The 20,851-nt window shown below is 47.8% G+C and overlaps 2 protein-coding genes across 2 annotated transcripts in view; both read right to left on the bottom strand.

The window, feature by feature from the left end:
• Window positions 1-328: 328 nt before the first annotated feature.
• Window positions 329-12,591, bottom strand: LOC144934339 (keratin, type I cytoskeletal 19-like). Its single transcript, XM_078860020.1, has 9 exons — window positions 11,987-12,591; window positions 10,947-11,189; window positions 9,409-9,469; window positions 7,112-7,207; window positions 4,988-5,158; window positions 4,321-4,446; window positions 2,636-2,856; window positions 1,989-2,047; window positions 329-859 (listed from the first exon to the last, which is right to left on the bottom strand). Exons 1-9 carry the CDS (start codon window positions 12,457-12,459, stop codon window positions 588-590), a joined length of 1,722 nt encoding a protein of 573 aa, XP_078716146.1. The 5' UTR covers window positions 12,460-12,591; the 3' UTR covers window positions 329-587.
• Window positions 12,592-14,172: 1,581 nt separating this feature from the next.
• Window positions 14,173-20,851, bottom strand: part of TMEM108 (transmembrane protein 108) — a 57,221-nt gene continuing 50,542 nt past the window's right edge. The window contains exons 3-4 of the mRNA XM_078860534.1: window positions 18,668-18,816; window positions 14,173-16,359 (exon numbers count right to left, since the gene is read on the bottom strand). Coding sequence (XP_078716660.1) covers window positions 16,240-16,359; window positions 18,668-18,816 — 269 coding nt within the window. The 3' untranslated portion in view covers window positions 14,173-16,239. The remainder of the gene's footprint in view (window positions 16,360-18,667; window positions 18,817-20,851) is intronic.

Genomic DNA, 20,851 nt, shown 5'->3' with positions numbered 1-20,851 from the left:
CTTCAATAGCTGTACCGGAGGAATTTCCATCTGGTACAGATACAATGGGAGGCTGATCGATGCCCGGGTGTGGTCAAGGGATGGCTCCCTATTGCTCAACCATGTTATAGAGCACCACATTGGTGACGTTTTGAAATGTATTGAGTATAACACCTGGGTTTTCAAGCTGTGTCCCAAAGGACTTTTTATTTTTATTCTTATCACCCCTGAAGCTCAAGCTGAGAAATGCAAGGCTTTAGCACTTATTGGTTGATAATCCACACTGTAGATACCCGGAGCAAGCCAAATATTTCCAGAAGTGTTCACACAAAATGATAATAAAACGACAAAAAGTTTGACTCATTTATTTTTTTGCAAAGATGCAAGCTATGCAGGAGCACATCGATGACAGAAGCAAAGAAACTCCACAACGCACTGACCCTGCCCCAGTGAAGAAAATGTTAAAAGATTCAATCACCAAGTTATGACCAAATCCATTAGAATAAGAAGATGTCTACCCATAGTGGATGTAAGCCAACACAAACATGCACGGCCCGAATTGATTTCACCGAGAGATAGTGCTCCGTTTTTTTTTTGAGCACCTCGGTTTAAGACGGAATCTCGGATGTTTTGGTGTTCTCGCTCTGCGAGACCACGACGCCGTCCTCCAGCTCGATGGTCTTGACGGTGACCACCTTCTGGACCGACTTCGCCGGGGTGGAGGCCGACACGGTGGCTGCGTCCAGCAAGCTGCTGCTGCTGTCGGCGACAGACTTGGCAGTGGTCACCGTGGTGGAGCTGGCGCTGGTGGAGAAGCCGGAGCTGCTGCCGCCGCCGCCGCCCCCGCTCGTGCTCTTCACAGAGCCGTAGCCCCCACCGCCTGCCGATTACGCAGAAAAAACAAACAACAACAACAAAAGACGCCGAGCTTTGGTGGAACATTCTGAGCATTCCGAATCTAAACCGGAGATGTCTTTGGCAGGTACGACTTGTTAACCAATCGTCAGGCACGTTGTGCATCGTGGAGCAACCTACAGTCGGTTGCATTTCACAGCGGGAGATTAGTAAATGAGTTTACTGCTTCTGTGTGGCTGATGCAGATGCAGAGCGACGACTACAACTGCACATTGAGGTGGTCAAGCCAGACAACTGCGTCAGGAGTAGCGGGAGTGTATCACCGCCGTGATGTCTCCTTCATATTTGTGGATCTGGGCAACGCGACGTTTTACGTTGTACGGTCTGTTCTGGATGACCACAGCCGCACACTGCTGGAGAGGATTTTCTATTTGTGCATCTGCGATGGTTTGTGCGGATGCGGTTTAAGGTGGACAATGAGCTTCGTGTAAAATCAAACCCATGGTAAATTAGTGGCCTGTGCTGAGTGGGAGCTGTGCGGTGACGGTTTTGTGGCCACAGGTGTGACATGCTGATTGTGATGTCATCAGCTATGTTTCCAGCATTCAATAGAATTTTGTCACTTCAAAAGCAAGAATGACAAACTTTAATTGTCTAATGAGTACACTGAAGTCCATCTTTCAGTTCTTATTCAGGTATTGTAACAGGTTTTGACACTTTATGTTTGTCATAGCAGGCTGGATGTGATTATATTGTGGAAGGCCACATTGCTAATTTATAAACCACGCGACATTAATGACTTACAGATCTTGTCCCTGTGTGGTTCATAGAGCAGCTGCTGTGGCAATGGGATTCAGAAATTCCAATTATGCTTCACTTTGCCCTGGGGCTGCACTCATGTATTGATCGTGAGTGCTGCATTCATACATCGCTCTCTTTCATGGGCATGTTTACATGAACATCCCTTTGATGTTGATGAAAAACAAAAATGCACATTTTTATTGACGTGATCAGGAAATAAAACAGACAGCAACATGGTGGTCGTATAGCGACGGTGGTGTCGGTAAGGACTGGCCGCTGTAGAGTGTGTACGGGTTTTTTTTTTATCTCTCCACATGTTCTTCATTGCACGATGAAATACGGAAGACACTCACCGCTGCCTTTGAATGTGACATTCCCAGAAATGGACATTGACTTCATTAATTCTTCCCAGCTGTGAAAAAAAGGAAACATAACGTTAGTCTAGCATGTAATCTAGTCTATAGAACAGCAATTTTAAAAAATGCTCTTAGACGTTCACATGTTTAAGCTCTTGTAACTAAAACCACCAGAAGTTACCAAGTGGCAGTTATTTTATATTTGTGTTCAACGTTTGCAGCATAAATTGGGCCTGCTGAGAGCTGTCAAAACCTATGGCGAAGACCTTTGAGCATAGTGGCGATAAACTAAAACTAAATTATGAATTTTTTTTTCTGTTACCAAGTAAGGCCCACTGAGCTATATAACTACTTTTCAGAAGCGACCTGGCCACAAATGATACCTCAACGAAGTGGCTTATCACATGGAAATGTATTGCAGCCGCATAGGCGAAAAGGAATGTTTCTAACTGTGGAAAGAGAACCCGGAGGACCCGGAGAAAAATCCACGGCGACCACGGGGGGAGAGCGTGACACGCAAGCTCGAAATATACAGCAGGCGTCAGGGACGGGGATCAAAACCACGAGCTCCCGTGTTGACACGGCGAGGTCGTTAACATTTCGCCACCAAGGCGGATGAACGCCAAACGCGGCAGGCGTCATACCCGACGTCTCCCCCCTCGAGCAGCTGCTTGTAGGTGGCGATCTCGGTGTCGAGAGCGATCTTGATGTCGAGGAGCTGCTGGAAGGCGACGAGCTGCCGCTGGAGCTCGATCTTGGAGGAGTGCAGCGTGCCGTCCATGTCCGCCACGCGGCTCTGCATGGTGTTGATCTCAAAGCGGTAGCGGCCCTCCACCTCGGCGAGCATGTTATGCAGCTGCCCGTTCTGGATGTGGAATAATGGTCGACTTATCAGAATCGTCAGAATTTGTATTTGAGGAATGCTTTGAAGTTGTTTTTTTGTACAAGTAGCATGGGGAGTCCCTTCATACAGCAGTGGATTGATAAATCTCTGTAAACTATATTTGTTTTCTATTATTAAATCATCATAAAGGGATCACTTTCCATGATGACGCCCACACACTAAGCTATAACTATTTATGTTTTACCAAGTAAAACCCACTGAGCTATGAGCTCTTTTTTAGAGGCTACCTGGCCACAAATGATAGCTCAACGAAGTGCCTTATCAAGTTTAAATATATGGCAGCCAAATATTCTAAAGATGGCAAAGTAGATGAGCCACAGTTCATTGTAAGAGTAAATATAAGCAAAAGCAATGGTATCTCTTTTTCCCGTCAATTAGCATAGCGTATTAGCTTTCCAGAGCGGTATTGTCCAGCATCGTTTATTAAAGTCAACAAAATCGGGACCAGTTTTAACATTCAGGGTCTCATCATCAGCAGTCGGGCTTGTTAATTCTCAAATGTCAAATTATTCCGTGCTGCCAGATTATGGGCACGAGCACTCTCTGTAAGACAGGGTTCTATTCAATGCACAAAGAAAGGTAAAATAAAACCCTGAAGCATTGTTGGAGGGAATTGTGGGGAAATTAATTTTTTACATTTATATTTTACTTTTTACGTTGCGAATTACTACGGCAGTTTCATTAAATCGAGGGACAGAGCTATATACTTTATTGTAGTGTATTTTTTTTACTTTCCACTAGATGGTAGTAGAGGGCCTTTAGCCAAGCAAGCTGCAGAGTTGAAATAAATCTAACTTAATAAGTCCTGTAATCTTAATTACAAAACATGTTACGTAGTCACACTCAACACCGGCGTCAAGCATGAGGTAGAGAGTAGAGCATTGTATTTCAGCTCCGTATTTCCGTGGCAGCGTGGGGGGTCCCGCTAGTTAAAGCCATGATAGAGCATGCGGTTCTCAGTTCAATTCGAGGGCAGGGTCGATAAAATGAGTACCACCCCTCTGAGCAAGTGATGTCGACGTTTAGCGAGTCGATGTTGAGGTTCAATGGCGAGGTTCAGTGACCCCCGCCCACCTCCTACGCATATCACAAGTACTACTAATCCCATATCTGCATTTCCCATAAATATGCTAAATTCCTCTTGATATGCAAATTATTTTGTCAAGGCGCTCTTCCCCCTCCAACCCAGCTTAAATATACGCTCCAAGCCTGGGGTGTTTCATTCAGACGCTGTCTTCCCGACAGACCTGTTCTTCACCTGAGGACGGCTGCTTGCGTTGTGGCCGAAACGTCGTGAGAATTATTTTATTATGTTTCATTTTTTTTATATTTTATTATTTCCATTCTACGTGACTTTACCGAAAGAACCAAGAAGAGGTTCAGTGAGTGATGAGGTTCAGCGAATTTATATGGAGGTGATCGTGCCTTGGACAAGAGGCCTTGCAGCTCCAACTGCAGCTCCTGCATGCTCCTCTGGACTTCCGTGATCTCTGACGTGGCGCTCTCCGTTTCGGACGAAGCTTTGTGATGGTCCTCCTCGATGGTTGCCATCTGCAGGGAAAGTCGAGCTGCGCATTAGGAAGAAGTGCCCCAGTACACTTGAGGACTTAACAATGCAACGGTATTTCACAGCTTCGTTGTCCATCTACTGGCGGATGAAGGGCCTTCCCACACCAGTAATGGGGTTGTTTGACCATACTTCACCACGCTGGTCAGTACAGGTTGGTGAACGAGGAGGGGGCCCCAGGACCGGTTCAGATATTACTGGCCACTGATTTTAGCTGTGGCCAGTGCAGTGCCCGCCCAACGCTCACCACCGCTCGCTCACCACCGCTCGCTCACCATCACACTCTCACCACCGCACGCTCACCACTCCTCGCTCACCACCCCTCGCTCACCACCGCACGCTCACCACTCCTCGCTCACCACCGCACGCTCACCAGTCCACGCTCACCACCGCACGCTCACCACTCCTCGCTCACCACCGCACGCTCACCACTCCTCGCTCACCACCACACGCTCACCACCACACGCTCACCACCGTCACCCTAACCTGGCGGTGTGTCGATGCCCCCCCCCTTTCCCCCGTCACCTGGTTTTGGAAGTACGCATCGGCGTCTGCTCTGTTCTTCTGGGCGATGGCCTCGTACTCTGCTCGCATGTCGCCCAGCATTCCCGCCAGGTCGATGGAGCGCGAGTCGTCCACGTCGATGGCGCCCGATGAGTCCACCTTGTCCGGTTTGGCGCCGAGCTTCAAGAGCTCCTGCGCAGGCGTCGAAGGGACAATAATTGGTGGAGGAACCATCGGGATGCGATGGCCTGTGTGTCGTAAAGCTTTGCTTCCTGCGTCCACGTAGGACTATACATGGTTAGGAATTGTGGAACCTTGTCGTGCTCTGGGTTGTTGAGAGTTGACCGCAATGAACTTTCGCATCGGGACTTAATTGCACGGAAGCAAACTGACAACCATTTCAATCTGAATATGCTCTATCGTGTAAGCCAAGCAGGGTTGAGCTTGCGTAAGGGGTGGATGGGAGACTGCCGTAAAAATATCAATTGGTGGCCAGGAGATGGAAGTTAATTGTGTTTATATATGCGGGACTGTGAGTGTCATTGCCTCGTTATGTGTGTGTATGTTTTCTCTGGGTGCTTCCTCCCACGTTCCAGACTCATGAATGCAACTCGTTCAACATCCCAATGCAGCAGCCTCATTTGAAAGAGCCTTGAGTGAGGCTTTCCTGGATAAATAAAACTCATGATTGATAATGCATTTTTTTATTGGCCGAGTCGTCTGATGCTGAGCTCCGATAGCTATCGAGTCACTGATCACAGTGGAGAGTTTAATTCCCATTGCCGCAAAGAAAGCTGTTGCTAGTCTACTTTGAGACACACATCAAAGACCCGTGTGTCCTCATTGATCAAGGCTCGCCCGATGACAAAATATCCAAAACCAGGCATTTAAAAAGTATGACTACCTCATTATGATTTCATAGATTTTCATTGCTGCTCAAAATAATTAGTCTCAATGGGTTGTTCACAAAAGTAAATTGATTTTGGTTGAACATAACCTTTATCTTGTTCGAATAAGTCCTTCCACCAACGTGACAATTCCTTTAACTTTTTCAAATGAGTTACATTTTTAATCTGAAATGTGCTGTTGCCAATATTTCAGATATCAGATGCCTACTTGTCGACAATAACAAACCAAATGTAGCCTTACGCGTCGCTGAGCTACGGGAGGCACTTATTGAGACATCTGATGTGGACGTTCATCTCCTCTAAGCACACTCGGCAACGTAGTGGCCTGCACCTGCCTGGCTGATAACACACGAGCACAGCACGTTCACTGCAATCATTATTTATTTGTGTTTAAAGCTTTTCTTTTTAATGGAGTAATATATTTCTTGCAAAAGGTCAGGCCAGACAAGTCTTAAGTCCTCATACACACGGTACATGCACCCTTGTCTGCACATGTAATGATTGCCTTCTGAGCTCATAAACTTCACAGCAGACCTTTCAACTTATGGAGCATGAAGCGGTGAGCTCGGTGGGCTGAAGGATGACCTTCCGTCTATCGTTCCTTCACGTTCCTTGTGTATCGCATTCATAACGACTGCCTCCTACCGACGGATGCGAGCACCTGTGAACCTCAGGCTGCTCCGAGCTGCACTCGGGCGCCATGGTGTCGGGGAGATGTTAACTACCTCGCCTGGTATGCAGGAGGTCGTGGGTTCGATGCCGACCCTGGTGCCTGTATATTTGTAAATTGCATGTCTCTCTCTCTCCCCGTGATCGTGTGGCTTTTTATCCAGGTACTCCGGTTTTTTTCCTCCCACATTTAGAATAAACACGCGGTTAGAGTATGTTGCTGTTATAAATTCCGACGTGATAAGCCACTTCGTTGAGCTGTCATTTGTGGCCAGTTCGCTTCTGAAAAAGAGCTCTAAAGCTCAGTGGGCCTTACCTGATAAAATACATTTGTTTATAATAAATTTCGATTTAAAGCTTTCGTGACTGCAGGGATTCATCTCCTTGGTTCTTTCGGTAAAGTCACGTAGAAGGGAAGTAATAAAATAATAAAAATAAAACATAATAAAATTAAAAATAAAACATAATAAAATCATGTTTTATTTTTATTATTTTATTACTTCTCTTCTACGTGACTTTACCGAAAGAACCAAGGAGATTGTTTATAATAGTTTAGTTTATCACTTACCTCTGCCTGAGCCCTCTTGAGGAACTCCAGCTCCTCAAGGAGCATGCTGTACCTGGACTCCAACTCCACCTTGAGCTCCGTGGCACCGTCCAAGTCCTACACGAGATTTGAGAAGGGCACGTGTCACTTTTATGTTACGTCCGAGCCTGTGATTGGTTAGTACGCTGCGCTGGAAACCCACTGGTCCGACTAAACTTCTTTGGCCCTGGCTAACGTTCGTGACAAGTGGTGTGTGAACCTTGTCCAGCACATCAAGTAAGTTAATTCAGCCGTGTAAAACGAGTCGCACGCGGGGCGTGTAAGAACACTACAGCTGGAGAGGTCGAGGTGGTTGGCGACACCCATGAAAAGCACCTTGCCACACCTTTGGTATGTTGCTTTACTGACAGCACGTGTCCGACAATCTGCCAATACGGGGGATCTTCGTGTGTGTAAGTGGATCGTTGTGGCAGGGTGGTTATAGCACATATCTGACTACGACTAAAACAATGTAATACTTTTCATTTTATGCAGCGTCGTTCATGCTAATAGAATCCCACAACGCTGTATATTAATTATATATAAGCACCAAATCCCATATACAGCCACTACCAAGCATATGAAAACCTTACTACAGTACTATAATTATCTACTATAATCACCCAGAAATGTCTGTCCGTCCCGCGCGTGTCACTCCACATAAAGCCCACCTCCCCGCGTGACGTCACTCCACATGAGCCCCACCCCCCTCATTAATATTCATGAGTGGGTGGATTTTTACACTAACGCAGAGGAAGGTCGAGCAGAATTTAATAATTTATTACGCAAAGTCGCTTCAAATGTGACGTTTCTTTACAGAAAGTGACGGTAAAAATGTAATCTACGCAGCACAGTGCTACATCTGTGCGTGACGTCAATGCAAAAGAGCCCCCCCCCCCCTCATTAAAATTCATGCCCGCGTGGAAATTTCCACTAACGCACAAGAAAGTCGCGCACTCCACATGCCGCACCGCCCCCCAATAACCATGAACTGGTGACGTCACTCCACATGAGGCCCACTCCCCCCTCATTAATATTCATGCCCGCGTGGAAATTTACACGAACGCACAAGAAGGTCGCGCACTCCACATGCCGCACCCCTCCCCAATAACCATTAGCGGGTGACGTCACTCCACATGGGGCAACCCCCCCCCCCCCCTCATTAATATGAGCTGAACAATTTTTCTATAGAATTTTTCAGATTTACTGCAACATACACCCGTCCTTGGACGGGCGAAAAAAGCTCGTGTAATATATTCCAGCAATGTACTTGGAACAAGGAAATCGACTAACATTAGGTGTTCCATTTAGAAGCACCATCATCCTCCAGCAGCTGCAGCATTCGATTAAATCTGTTTTTTTGTTTTAAACACGACTTTGAAAGTAATAACATCTGTGAGCAATTTGGCGACTAAGAAAATGCCGTGTGGAATTTAATGAGCAATTCGTGGCAAAGGCATTTACTTTTTTTTTTTAAATGTAGTTTTGTTTAGTAAGATAACTATATGCTAAAAAAGCCACACATTTCTGTGGTAGTCTTAAACAAATTGGAACGTGTAATAATTAAAGACAAACGTTAAAAGCCATGCAAATTCCATTCAGCTTCATATAACAGGATGCAGGATCCAAGATTTACAAAAAAAGCAAACTAATTTCTTAGTGCTGACAGATGTACAGGGAGTCTGAGAGAGGGCCTAAAGGGAGTGAAGAGTTGAATGTGAATTTTATTTTGTCTAACCCGCACTTAACATTGTTAACAAAGCGAGATGAAAATTCACGTAACGAGATTCCTTGCGAGCGTCAGCCTCCGGAACACATTGTCGGCGAACGAATGGGCTCGGGCTCGATTCTCGTAGGATGTCGAGTGTGCAGGCATTTGCATGTCAACTGCATCATTGCACATTCCCCGACCCCTCCCTGTGCTCTTGGTGTCACAGCTAGCACGGTGAATGGGTGGGCACGCTGGGTAAGGAACAACTTTTACGACATTTCCAAACGCGAGCACATCATGGCTTTTCACAAAATGCCACAGAGATTTGCTTCACTCGGTCTTTGGGATCGCCACTGCACGTGGACGAAGACGTTCATTAGACTGTAGCTTTTGTGCAAAGTGACTCCGTGGACAGCACATCCAGCACTGGGCTCACGACTCCTATTGTGGCTGATAAAAGTTCGTGCTATTCCCCTGAGCACCAGCCAGGGGCAAATTGAGCGTCATGTGATGCTCCGCCATATATTACCAGCGTGCCAAGAGGAAATGAACAATGTGGATAAAATACCTTTCTCATGTTTCCAATGTCGGTCTCCAGTTGATATTTTACGCCAACTTCGAACTCATACCTGTGTGCAAAAAGTGACAAGCATGAATACAATTTATCTTTGTGTAGAGCCTCAGGGTGACCTGGACATTTCAGATTACAGCTACCAAGGGGAGTTGGCTGTCAGTCTCATAAGACTGTGCTCAGTTCTCTAATTTGTCAACCAACTTCACACATTCGTCAATAGCACTGCTCTAAGAGGAACACTAATACATTCTAGGCAACGTTTCAAGCAATGGCCCTTTTTCATTGCCCTCAATCTCTCTGGGACCTATCAATTTTCACGAGTAGCTACAATGCTCTAAAGCAATTAAGTGAGTGAGATTTGGGACGTAATTTATTCAAAATTTCAGAAAAAAATTTGGCGGTCGCAACGACCTTCGCATTTGCATATTTTAGTCTCCGCTTGAGAATTTGATTTCCACTTCTAAATTCGCATCACAGATTTCTTTTTTTCTTCTTCTTTGTGAAAACGAACGTCGCGGTGTCTCTACTGCTGCCAACGGAGGCGCCGCCACGGGGTCTCTGCGAGATCTCCGGCACCAACGGGCGATGACTAAGATGGCAACGATTACCCAATGTGCACGAGCGACTGGAGAGGAAAGCAGAGGTAGTCAACACGAGCGAGCACAAGACACGCGGCCTTGACTCTCAAGTCGGTCGTCGATGGCAGGGGCCGCGCGCGTTTTGCTTCGTGCGTCTGTGTAACGCACAGCGCCTCGCTCTAATCCAACCAGCTCACGGGTGAAAGCTCCATGCATTATCAACGCAGTGCTGCTGTACGGTGGAAAATTAATGCGAAGTGCCATGCATGGTGGGAGGACACTGACTATGGTCCCAATCGCAACTTTTGCTATCTATAATTCGTCTTTGTGTCTACGAGTTTTATTACTTCCATTTATTTGTGTTCAGCCTCCATGGGTCTTTCTCTCTGATTAGTGTATCATTAATTACAACAAAACTGGGCTCGTTTTTTTGGTATCCTTCCCAGCAATATCAATGAGTACATCGTACAGAGTCGATCGACAAGGTCGCGTGTAGTGGAAAAGTAGGCCAAATACCCTCGAAAGAAAGCCGTTCTGCCAGCAGTGGCGTGAGCAAACAATTGGCAGGGCTGCACCTTTACCATGTGCAGTAGAGTACACGGGCAGTCCTGACTAACGAACAGGTTCCATTCCTGAGACCCGTCCATAAGTCGACCGGTTCGTAAGTCAGAACACAACAATGTACTCTATTTAAACGCACGTATTTGTTGTAAAATGTGTTACGGTTCAACAAAAAAACCTCATAAATAAGAAGAAATGTCGTAAATTTGCATGTAACACTATAAATCGTTCCGCTGTTCGGTTCGCAAGTGCGAGCTCACATTCTCAAGTGGGACGGTTACAAAATAAATAAATCTTATGGAAGCGCGTTCGTTAGTGCGGACGTTCGTAAGTTGGGGGGGGGAGCACTGCCTGTATATATATAGATTCATGCAGCACTGTGTACGAACGCACTTGGCCTTCATCTCCTGCGCGAAGGCTCGCAGGTTGTCCAGCTCGATCTCCAGCTGCACGTTGGCGAGGACGAGGGCGTCGAACTCGGCGCGCAGCTCCACGAAGCGGGCCGTGGGGTCTCCGGCCAGCTCGCTGGTGTCTACGGGAGCGACGCTCACCCCGCCGGTGAGGCTCTTGAGGTGCGCCTCTAGCTGCACATTCTCTTCCTGCAGGCGCTGCACCTTCTCGATGTAGCCGGCGAACCTGCGCAGGGAGGCGGCGCGTGTTGCGTCGCGGACAACGATGGGGTAATGTGTCGTGATTAGTGCACCGCGCGCGAGAGGTTCAAATCGTTTCTGACCGACTGAAACCGGTTTGAACCGGAGGGAGAGAAAAAGGGGACGTGTGTACAAGCCATACAGGGCGGTAGTGGAGGCGCAAATGCTGTTAAAGAGCAGCTATTAAGGCCGGCACTGCGCACGAAGGGGTATTTATTTAGGGGCAGTCCTCGACTTACGAGCATAAGTCGTTCCTGGGGACTCGTTTGTAAGTCGAGCGGTTCGTAAGTAGGAACACTATAATGTACTACATTTGAATACCCATAGGTCATGCGTAAAGTTTCAACAAAAAAGGGAAGCATTGTTATTACGTTGCATCGTGACGTTCCCCTGCATGAACTTGAAAACAACAATAAAATGTATACCTCTGATTTCGGTGGGGTATCTATAAATTATTCCATTAAACATTTTCGCTTTAATTATTTACATACGACTACGGGGTTTCAAAATGTTGTTTGCCATGGGATGCCAATTGTGAAATGCACCATCACTGGAATCCCACGGGACACCTGCTCCGCTCAGTGGCGCTGCGTACTTGACGTGGACCTTGACGCATGAAAATAAATGGGACCCCCCCTACCCCACGCCACATCGAATTGTCCTCGCTCATCGTAGCCTCGTCGCACGTTGCGCTCAAGATGTAGCTTCGCCGCCCGCGCACTCAACGGCAGCTACGCGGCCACACGCCGTGGGCTCCACCCAGGTGCACGCGAGCGCGTGTACCTGTCGTTGAGAGACCGCAGGACGGTCCTCTGTCCTTCTCGCGTCACCAGCGGCGGCAGGCTGCGCCCCCCCCCGAAAGCCGCTGCGGCGCCATGCAGCCCGCCCGACGCCATCGAGCGCCCCACCTGGAAGGACGCGCTGCTCCCAAAACCTCCTCCACCGCCACCACCTCCTCCTCCACCGCCGCCGAACTGAGCCAGCCCAAAGCCGAGTCCGGCGGCGCCCCCACCGCCCCCTGCGCCATAACCTCGGCCATAGGAAGACAAGGCAAAACCACCACCACCACCACCACCTAAGCTACCGCCACCACCGCCACAACCGCCTCCGCCGCCGCCGCCGCTGCCACCGAAGGAGAAGCTCTTGGAGCTGTAGGCGCCACCGCTAGCAGAGCCCAAACCTTTCAGGGTACTCATTGTGGTGACGTAGGGCCCTTTGGTCGAGATGTTGGTAGTTGTGAAGCTAGATGAAGACATGCTATGGGGAGATGTGTCTGCGTCGGACAAAGGCTCTCTCAGTTTGGCGGAGTGGGGGGGAGCTCTAACCAAGCAGTCGCCACCGACACTGGGATGTGTGCGTGGCGCACGGTGGGATTTATACGGCGCAGAGGCCCTCCGCTCAAGAGGTGCCGTCTGCCCCGTGGGCTCAAAGTGTCAGAGAGCATTTTCATCATATTCTCTGGCCGCCGGCGAAACTGACAATATGTCGATCATAAATCTCCATCGCGTTTGACATAATTATATATATATAAACCATGTCTGTGCATGCGTGTTGGATTCATCTGCTAAAACTTGTATGACTGCATAGCCACGAACACTCGATATGTTTAGTCCAAAATAGGTTGATAAATGGTAGACTGCTTTAAATGTAAATCCTGAAAATAATACGCGACTTACGTTGAAAGATCACTCAATGATGAAATAAAAAAAATAAAGTGAAAAAAATGCCTTATTTTTTATATAGCAAAAAAATTATTTGTTCCCAACAAAACTATCTGAAATGTTCCACTCGACAGCCGCTATCAACCACGTGCTGGGCGCAGGCCTCGGCCACGTCGCCACTGCCCTAAGGTCTTGCGGCGCTGTCATCCTCACTCCTCACAGACGCTAATCTCATGGCTCAGACTCGACGGTGGTCATCCTCTCCGGCATGTCTCCTTCTTCTTCTTGTCCATCACTCATCTCGTCCAAACGCGGTCGGCCCTTCTCACCTATGCCTCCGATTCGCACGGTTGACTACGTACGTACGGCGCGAAAGAAGTTCAATGTACGATGTGTCCCGTCAAAAACTTTTATTGAACGTAATTTTGATGTTAATTTGCGTTTGCTAATTCCCAGATTGAACCTCTTCGTGCTTCTTTATGCACTTTCCAGCTTTGGTTTCATGTTATAAGTGTAAAAAAAATGGGGTTTTAAAAATTATCACAGAGGGGATAAAAGATCCAGGCGTTTTGGCTGACTGTCCTTCATTTTCCGAAGAACTCATTTTTTAAAACGAGGTTCACTGAAGCATAACACATTCCTGCGGAGGGAGCTGGTAGGAACGTTGGGTTGCTCGGTCAATGGCCAGGGCCAACGGCGGCGTGGTGTATTCCGCAAATATGCCCGACTGTGAGGGCGGGCACAAGCCGGCGTGAGTAGGTTAAACGTTGAGTTTTATAAGGGCACCACGGGGTGACCAGCCCCTCCCCTCCCCACCCCTCCCACCCCTCACCCAGCCCCACCCTCCCCACCCAGCCCCTCCCCATCCAGCCCCTCCCCACCCTCCCCATCCAGCCCCTCCCCACCCTCCCCACCCAGCCCCTCCCCACCCTCCCCTCCCCACCCTGCCCCACCCTCCCGACCCAGCCCCTCCCCACCCTCCCCTCCCCACCCAGCCCCTCCCCTCCAGCTCCTCCCTGCACGACGGACACAATAATCCCCTGTGGGCTGGTGGAACCAGGAGGTTCCTACCAGTAAAATGTAAATCTTAATATCCACATTCATGTAAAATGTAAAGAACATTAATGTGTGTTTTTCTACAAATTGTATGGCAGTTAGCAGAGAGTCCAGACTTGTGCTGCGTGCCTTGTGTAGGATTGCGTGCAGTGAACATTGCTGTGATGTTTCATGTCTTTCCTTTGAATAAAAAAAAACAACCAAAGAGACACACCACTGCCAGTTTAAGCACAAACATACAATTTTATCCATAGAAAACATCATATTACCGACTCTGAACATGTTCCTCTTTTTTATTAATACTGTAACGTTATAATTATGAGTTGTATTATTCAGTAAAACACGTACTGAGTGGAGCAAATGAGATGGGAGTTGAAATGAAGAAGAAGAAGAGAGAAACTTCACGGAAAATTTTGGCACAGACGTGAACAGAAAAGAATGGTTCCTCACACGGCACCGCGGATTCAGGCAAACTGCGGCGACCGTGTCACCACCGTCCACACGTCGCGTCTCCACCGAGCTGCGTCCGCACGCAGGATGCGCACGTACACCTCTATGCCCCCCTCCATCACTTCCCTCGAGACAGACGCTGCGCTCGACTGCCCGCGGCCGTCTGGAACGATCTTTCTTCCGATGTTAGGGAGCCGCTGGAGCCATGGCACTTTTAAATCATCTCGATTGAAAACTCATTTCTTTAGAACTGCTTTTTGTGTTTAGTCTGTCGGTCTTTCCCTGCACCTCCGATTAGCACGCTTGGCTACGTACGGTGCGAAAGAAGTTCAACATACATACACACACTTAAATATTGTTAGATTAATCACCCGCCCCCCCCCCAGGCCCATTCACTTGTTACAATATTTGTTGAAATTTTACTTTGCGAAACCCATCTATCTCATAATAGGCGGCTGGTGGCTTTGATTTACTGCTTCGAGTATCTGTTGCTTTGAGTACCGGTACCTTCCTTAACCCTGCATCCCCGACTACTGTGGGTCCTCTTCTCTAATCACCCTACGGAGTGGCCCTGCTCCCTTTATCGAGAATGTCCGTGACTTTGAGCCGATGATCGCAGACATACTCCCCGTTGCTCAACCTCGGCCGCCTGCATACATCACAGCAAACCGTGACAGACACATATATCTCCCTGAAGAGCAGGACTGTGAAATATAATGCCTGCTTATGTGCACTATGAAAACAATATTTACATTTAACAGCTTGCTGTAAGGGGATATTTGTAAGTCACGGTTATGGTGAGAAACAGCTTAGGGACAGAGAAGACCATTCCTAGACTCCGCTGTAAAGCCCAGTGAAATGAGATGCATCCTCAACTCTAAACCACAACTTGCGATGCGATATCTGTCATCGTGTCTCCAAACAAATACTTTCCAGGTGCAAAGTCACTGTTTAAGTTCTGTGACGCAATTATGTCCAAACTGATGGGAGGATATTTAAAATATACATGTATCTGCTAATCAGCCTACGTGTTAAACTAATCGGCTCTATAAGAAGGGTTTTGTGTATGGGAATCTAGAAACAGTGCTCAGCAGGTCCTTTATTTACTTGACAAACACTCTTACCTAAGTAACTTCATGAACGTTAGTATGCAGGACTGGCTGTTGTTCTGTCATATTTGCTTCCCCTACTTGCTGCTACCAGACGCCCCAACAAGCCCTGTTCTTGACACACTTCCAACCTCGCCTGATCGCTAAACGTAACCACCGCCAATTGTGCGCACAGACAGAGACCCAGCAGCCGGGCGTAATAACGCGCAGCGGCGAGCATCGACCCCGGGGGCGCCCAATCCCCCCCGGCCGCGTGCCGCAAACCATCCCAGCTCAACAGTCAAACCACAAGGCCACAAGGGGGTCAATGTCACAGAATCCGTATCACGTGGACGCCTCTTCCCCCCCCCCCCCCGCGTGTGCGCACCACGTGCAGAGTCCGCGGCGAGCCCGAGACCCTGGTCCTAACCGCGAGCGACGCGCGTCCCTCGAGACGTGCATAGCTTATTGCTCCTGATATGGCTTCGCGTCTGCAGGCCGAGTCCCTCTTGCGCACTCCTTCCAGATTTGACGTCGAGCGCGCCGCCCCCCCCCCCAGCGTCGATCGTGGCGGGAGCGGCTCCTCGGCTCTCCCCTCTTCTCGGCCGACGAGCGAGCAACTTGGTGAACGCCGCTGCGGTACAGCGGCGGCGATAGCCTCCGGCCAAGTTCGCCGCTCAGCGGAGGCGACCGTCACTTGGCCCCGGAGGACTTTGGACTCCGCGGCGATGAAAGTAAAACGGCGCCTGAAGGAAAGCGAGATGGCTCTGCGATGTCCAGCTTACAGCTCCGTGCTTCTGTGCCCGTCCGCGAACGTCACTCCCTTTGCAAACGTGTTGATGAACGTGAGGCCTCCGTCTTCCTCTGGTAGAGCCATCTCGTCCAACGATATAGTTGCCACCTGATGTGCACACGCACACAAAACAAAGACAAGCAACCCCCATGTATAGCCTTGACAGACTGTTGGGGCGAGAGCTGTTAATTAACGAGCACAGGGGCGGCCCTAGACTAGCTGCCAGCAACTGGTGCCCGAGGCGAGCCGTGTAATCGGCGCCCCCACCGCCAAACCCCAAGGGCAGATCTAGGCTGAGGTTTTTGGTAAACTGAGAAACATTTTGCCCCTACTTTCCGTCTAATGTTTCTTTTAAGCGTATTGTTTTAAACAGAGGCACAATTACAATGGGACTTTTTTTTGCTAGTATCAATGTATTATTTTTCATACAGAGGCATCGTTATTCGGTTTTTCCATCCATCCGTCTTTTCAACCATTTATTCTGAGATCAGATAAAATAGAGACACTAAATTTTCAGAATATTTCAGTATTTTTTTTGCAGTAAATAAAATATTTTACGTGAATACATTCTCAGAAATGTTGAGAAATTAATTATAATTCATATTCCCACTGTACGCGCATGGGAATTGAAATAATGACATATTTGTTATTTTATTTGAATTTTTTTTTATTTTTTTCATCCAATTTGGCACCCCACTTAACTTGGCGCCCTAGGCGACTGCCGAGTTCGCCTATATGGACGGGTGGCCGCCCCTGAGCGAGCACCTATGAAGGCCGGCACGGCACACGAGGGGGTCTGTGGCCAGCCCCACGCCTGGCTGCCTTTGTCTTCCCAGTTGCGATGTTTACACACCACACTGGGCACTAATTTTAGGCTGACTCGACCTAGGGGAGGCCCAGGACCAGTTCTGATAATCGTCACTGGTGTCAGTCGTGAGCGGTAATCGAACTCGGGTCGCCGGGTTCGTAGCACAGCACACGCTAAATGAAACACGACCGCTCCCCACATGTACACATACACACGCAATGTGTGAGTCTTGGCGTTTGCTGTAATATCATGGCTTCAGGACCCAATCTTTTAGACTCACATGTCACCAAGCCTTGTGCAGACGAATCATGAACACTTATGAGAATTCGGTATGATTGTATATATTTTTGGCATGACGGAACAGCGAGACGTGAATGTTCGGAACAAACAAATCACACACTGTAGGGCTATAAACAAATCAGCCGGAATGATTTCATGAGATCTCGGAAGATTAGCAGAGTTGAGCTTGAATAGTCCACGGATGAGCGACCACCACGCATGTCAGGTTGTCATAGGTGACTGTGGAGCGATGGGGTGGGCAGCAGGGGTTACGGCAGTAAAATCGATCGTTGTACTGTACTTATATGCCATGAGTATTCTCCCCACCTTCACCAACCCTCACTGAGCGTGGCGAAGTATGGTCAAATAACCCCCACGATGTACACGGTATAGGGAAACCATCCAAATGTGGATTGGCAAAAGGCTATACGTGTACTTTTACGCACACACTTTACTTTTCTCTTGTGTGTGGTTGCTTAATATGTGACTTCTGTATCAGCTGACAGTAAAAAAAAACACACTCATTGTTCAATTACTTTTGGTGAGCACAAACCGAAAAGTATGAGACATAAACCGTTGTTTTTGTGCAAACTTCAGCTTGCACGTCACCCCGTTCAAATTTTAATTCCTTGCGCATTATCAGTCGCGTACAGTATGCACAGTCAAGCTGTGGAGTGGCACTAGGCATGGAATTTGCGAAGCCAAGGCCTGGGTTTTGGGAAGCCATGCCATAATGCACGGTGGCACATATCTGCCCTGATATTTGCAACAACTTGGGTCCTAACCACCGTTGATTTAATCAGCAATTTTGACTCTAGTCGTCGTCATAGCCTCGTTGATAACAACACGTGCAATTTGAGTCGAGCCTAAACCTGTGGATTTTACTCAGTCATTCTCTCTCTCTGGTCGACAAAGCAACCGTTTAGTCAGACACTCCGATATATTAAATGTTGGTGCGAGGGGCTTGCAATTCGCCCTCTCCCCAGTAAGAACATGTCAACCAAATCGCTAAATTCGGTAAACGTTTCTTGCACACATATAGAGCCATTGTCAGTCTTCCTCAATGTACCGCAGCCGCTCAAAATGCGGCTAAATTATCTCAGCCTGCGTCTTCATTCAGACGAGATAATTTTGTCTCGCCATAGTCAGCCGTAGTCTGCTTCATGCTTCATCCACTCGCGGTCATCGTTATATATATAATATATAAAAATAATCGTAAATTTTTTTTATTGAAAAATATAAAATTCACATTTATTTTTAACATTGCAGCCAACGATGACCACCCAAGATTTCGCGAACCAAAACGAACGTCGGTCAACCGGCCCTCACCGTGGGGTGCGTCCCGTAGGGCAGGTCTTGTGGGAGCTGGACCGCGTGCCGGAAATAGTCGAGGGTGATGGCCTCGTTCCAGTAGCTCAGGTTCCTCTCGTGAGAGGCCTCTTTCCTCCGCCGGGACACGCACAGCACGCCTCCTAGAACTGACGGAACGGCACGCGCGTGGCAGCGCAAGGCATTTACATTCTCGAGTTTGTCATATCCCTGCGCGTCAAACGATTCCGATTAGCGTCTCCACACCGCACGGTTGGCTACGTACGGCGTGAAAGAAGCTCAATGTGCATACATACATACAACTCGGGTTTCAGTAGCATGGACTAATGGTCACATATATATCTATACAGTACTTTCTTTTGATGTATTATTACTATTTTTTCTTTTATTATTTAGATTATTTTCATTTTTATTCACTTTATTATTATTTTTCTATCTACTTGACTTTACCGAAAGAACCAAAGAATATGAATTCCTGCAGTCACGAAAGTTTTCAGTCAACATTTAGTACTTAGCAACATTTGCTATTACATTGCGAAATGAAGGCCTCACTTCCGCCCATGTCTGTCAAATCTCAGATGTTGCTTGACAACACTTCACGACACTGGCTGCTTTGGGTTGGTGAAGGTGGGCAGCGTAGAAGTACAGAACAATAATGGAATCTTTCTAGATTTGAAGCTTTCGTGACTGCAAGGATTCATATTCTTGGGTTTTTTCGGTAAAGTCACGTAGGTAAAAATTTTTTAATGAAAATAAAATAAAAAATCACGACGTTTCGGAGGCAACACAAGCCTCCATCAGGTGGAACAGTCACAGCACGCTCGCTGTATCAAGTACTTTACTTTAAAAAATTAAAATTAAAATAAAATAAAAATCACGACGTTTCGGAGGCAACACAAGCCTCCGTCTTCAGGTGGAACAGTCACAGCACGCTCGCTGTATCAAGTAAAGTGCCTCCGAAACGTCGTGATTTTTATTTTATTTTAATTTTAATTTTTTACCTACGTGACTTTACCAAAAAAACCCAAGAACAATAATGGAATCTGTTGCACTGCCCTCTGCTGCCCACAGCATAGCCCCGAAGCAGCCTACAACACACGTTCCGTGCATGGTGCTCACCGGTGCAAGCACGATTCAGCCTCAACCCGGCACAGAGTTCCAGTTCTGGTTCATTCCACGTGATATGGTCACGAGAAACACTTAGCTCACCCCAATTGGTGCTCGATAACAGCACTCGCCACAGAATCCATCTGGACTAACACAGGAATCTTCGCCTCTGGATATGTATCCACGGTATATGTTTCACTGCAATTCAGACATCACTTTGTTCCAAAGTATTTGATATCGGAGTGTCATCACACATGCCGCGGGTAATAACACCGCATTTAGTCACGCTTTGAGTTGTGTTTTCAGTTTATAAATGGGTGCCTTAGTCACTGCCAGGTGATTCCCAGCAGGGGATTTGTCCCCATTTTCATTACAAATGTAACGACTGCACTGTATACAACATAAGCACACGGGCAAGTCGATGGATTATTTTCCACGTGAAAACAAGATGTTCACTGTTGTCTTCTTCTTCTTCTTCTCGTACAGGACAAGCTTCTCCTATTGGCCCGTGCGCGCAAAGCGTGTCACAGTCGCCGGAAATCTGCTAAGCCTCCGTGGTGTGACCGCTCTGAGATGTGGTATCCAATGGCCGAGGAATCTTTTACTTCCGCGAAACGATCGCAACGCCTGCTCCCGTGCTGCAATAGTTGTCAACGCCTTAAACCGAGAAGCTCCAATTCCCCTGCAAAATATTGTGCGAATCCATCGAGCCCGCACATCCCGCCTCTCCGCACCGACCTGACCTCAAGCCACGTCCTCCAACCTTGTGGTTTATTCGCAGAATACGAGCAAAGGACAGACCGAAGATTACACCTATGATGTGCTGTGTGTCTGATACCGTACAGGATGAAGTAGGCATGCGTAGTGGACGAGCGGGAAGCGAATTAATCTGTATTCAACGCAACGGCCGCGATGAGAGGGGGGCCCCTAGCATCTGTACAGTGCTCTGCTCTATTTTGATGGATTCGCGTTCATCTTGGCCCCTTTGTGCACTATGAGCTTTGTGTGAATCGGCACAAATCAATTGTAAACAACGCAGCAGCAGTGACCATAATCACATGGCTTACTGTGTTCCTT

The sequence above is a fragment of the Lampetra fluviatilis genome, chromosome 10 (genome assembly GCF_964198595.1).
Source record: "Lampetra fluviatilis chromosome 10, kcLamFluv1.1, whole genome shotgun sequence".
NCBI lineage: Eukaryota > Metazoa > Chordata > Hyperoartia > Petromyzontiformes > Petromyzontidae > Lampetra > Lampetra fluviatilis.
This window is presented reverse-complemented; position numbering and strand designations above follow the sequence as displayed.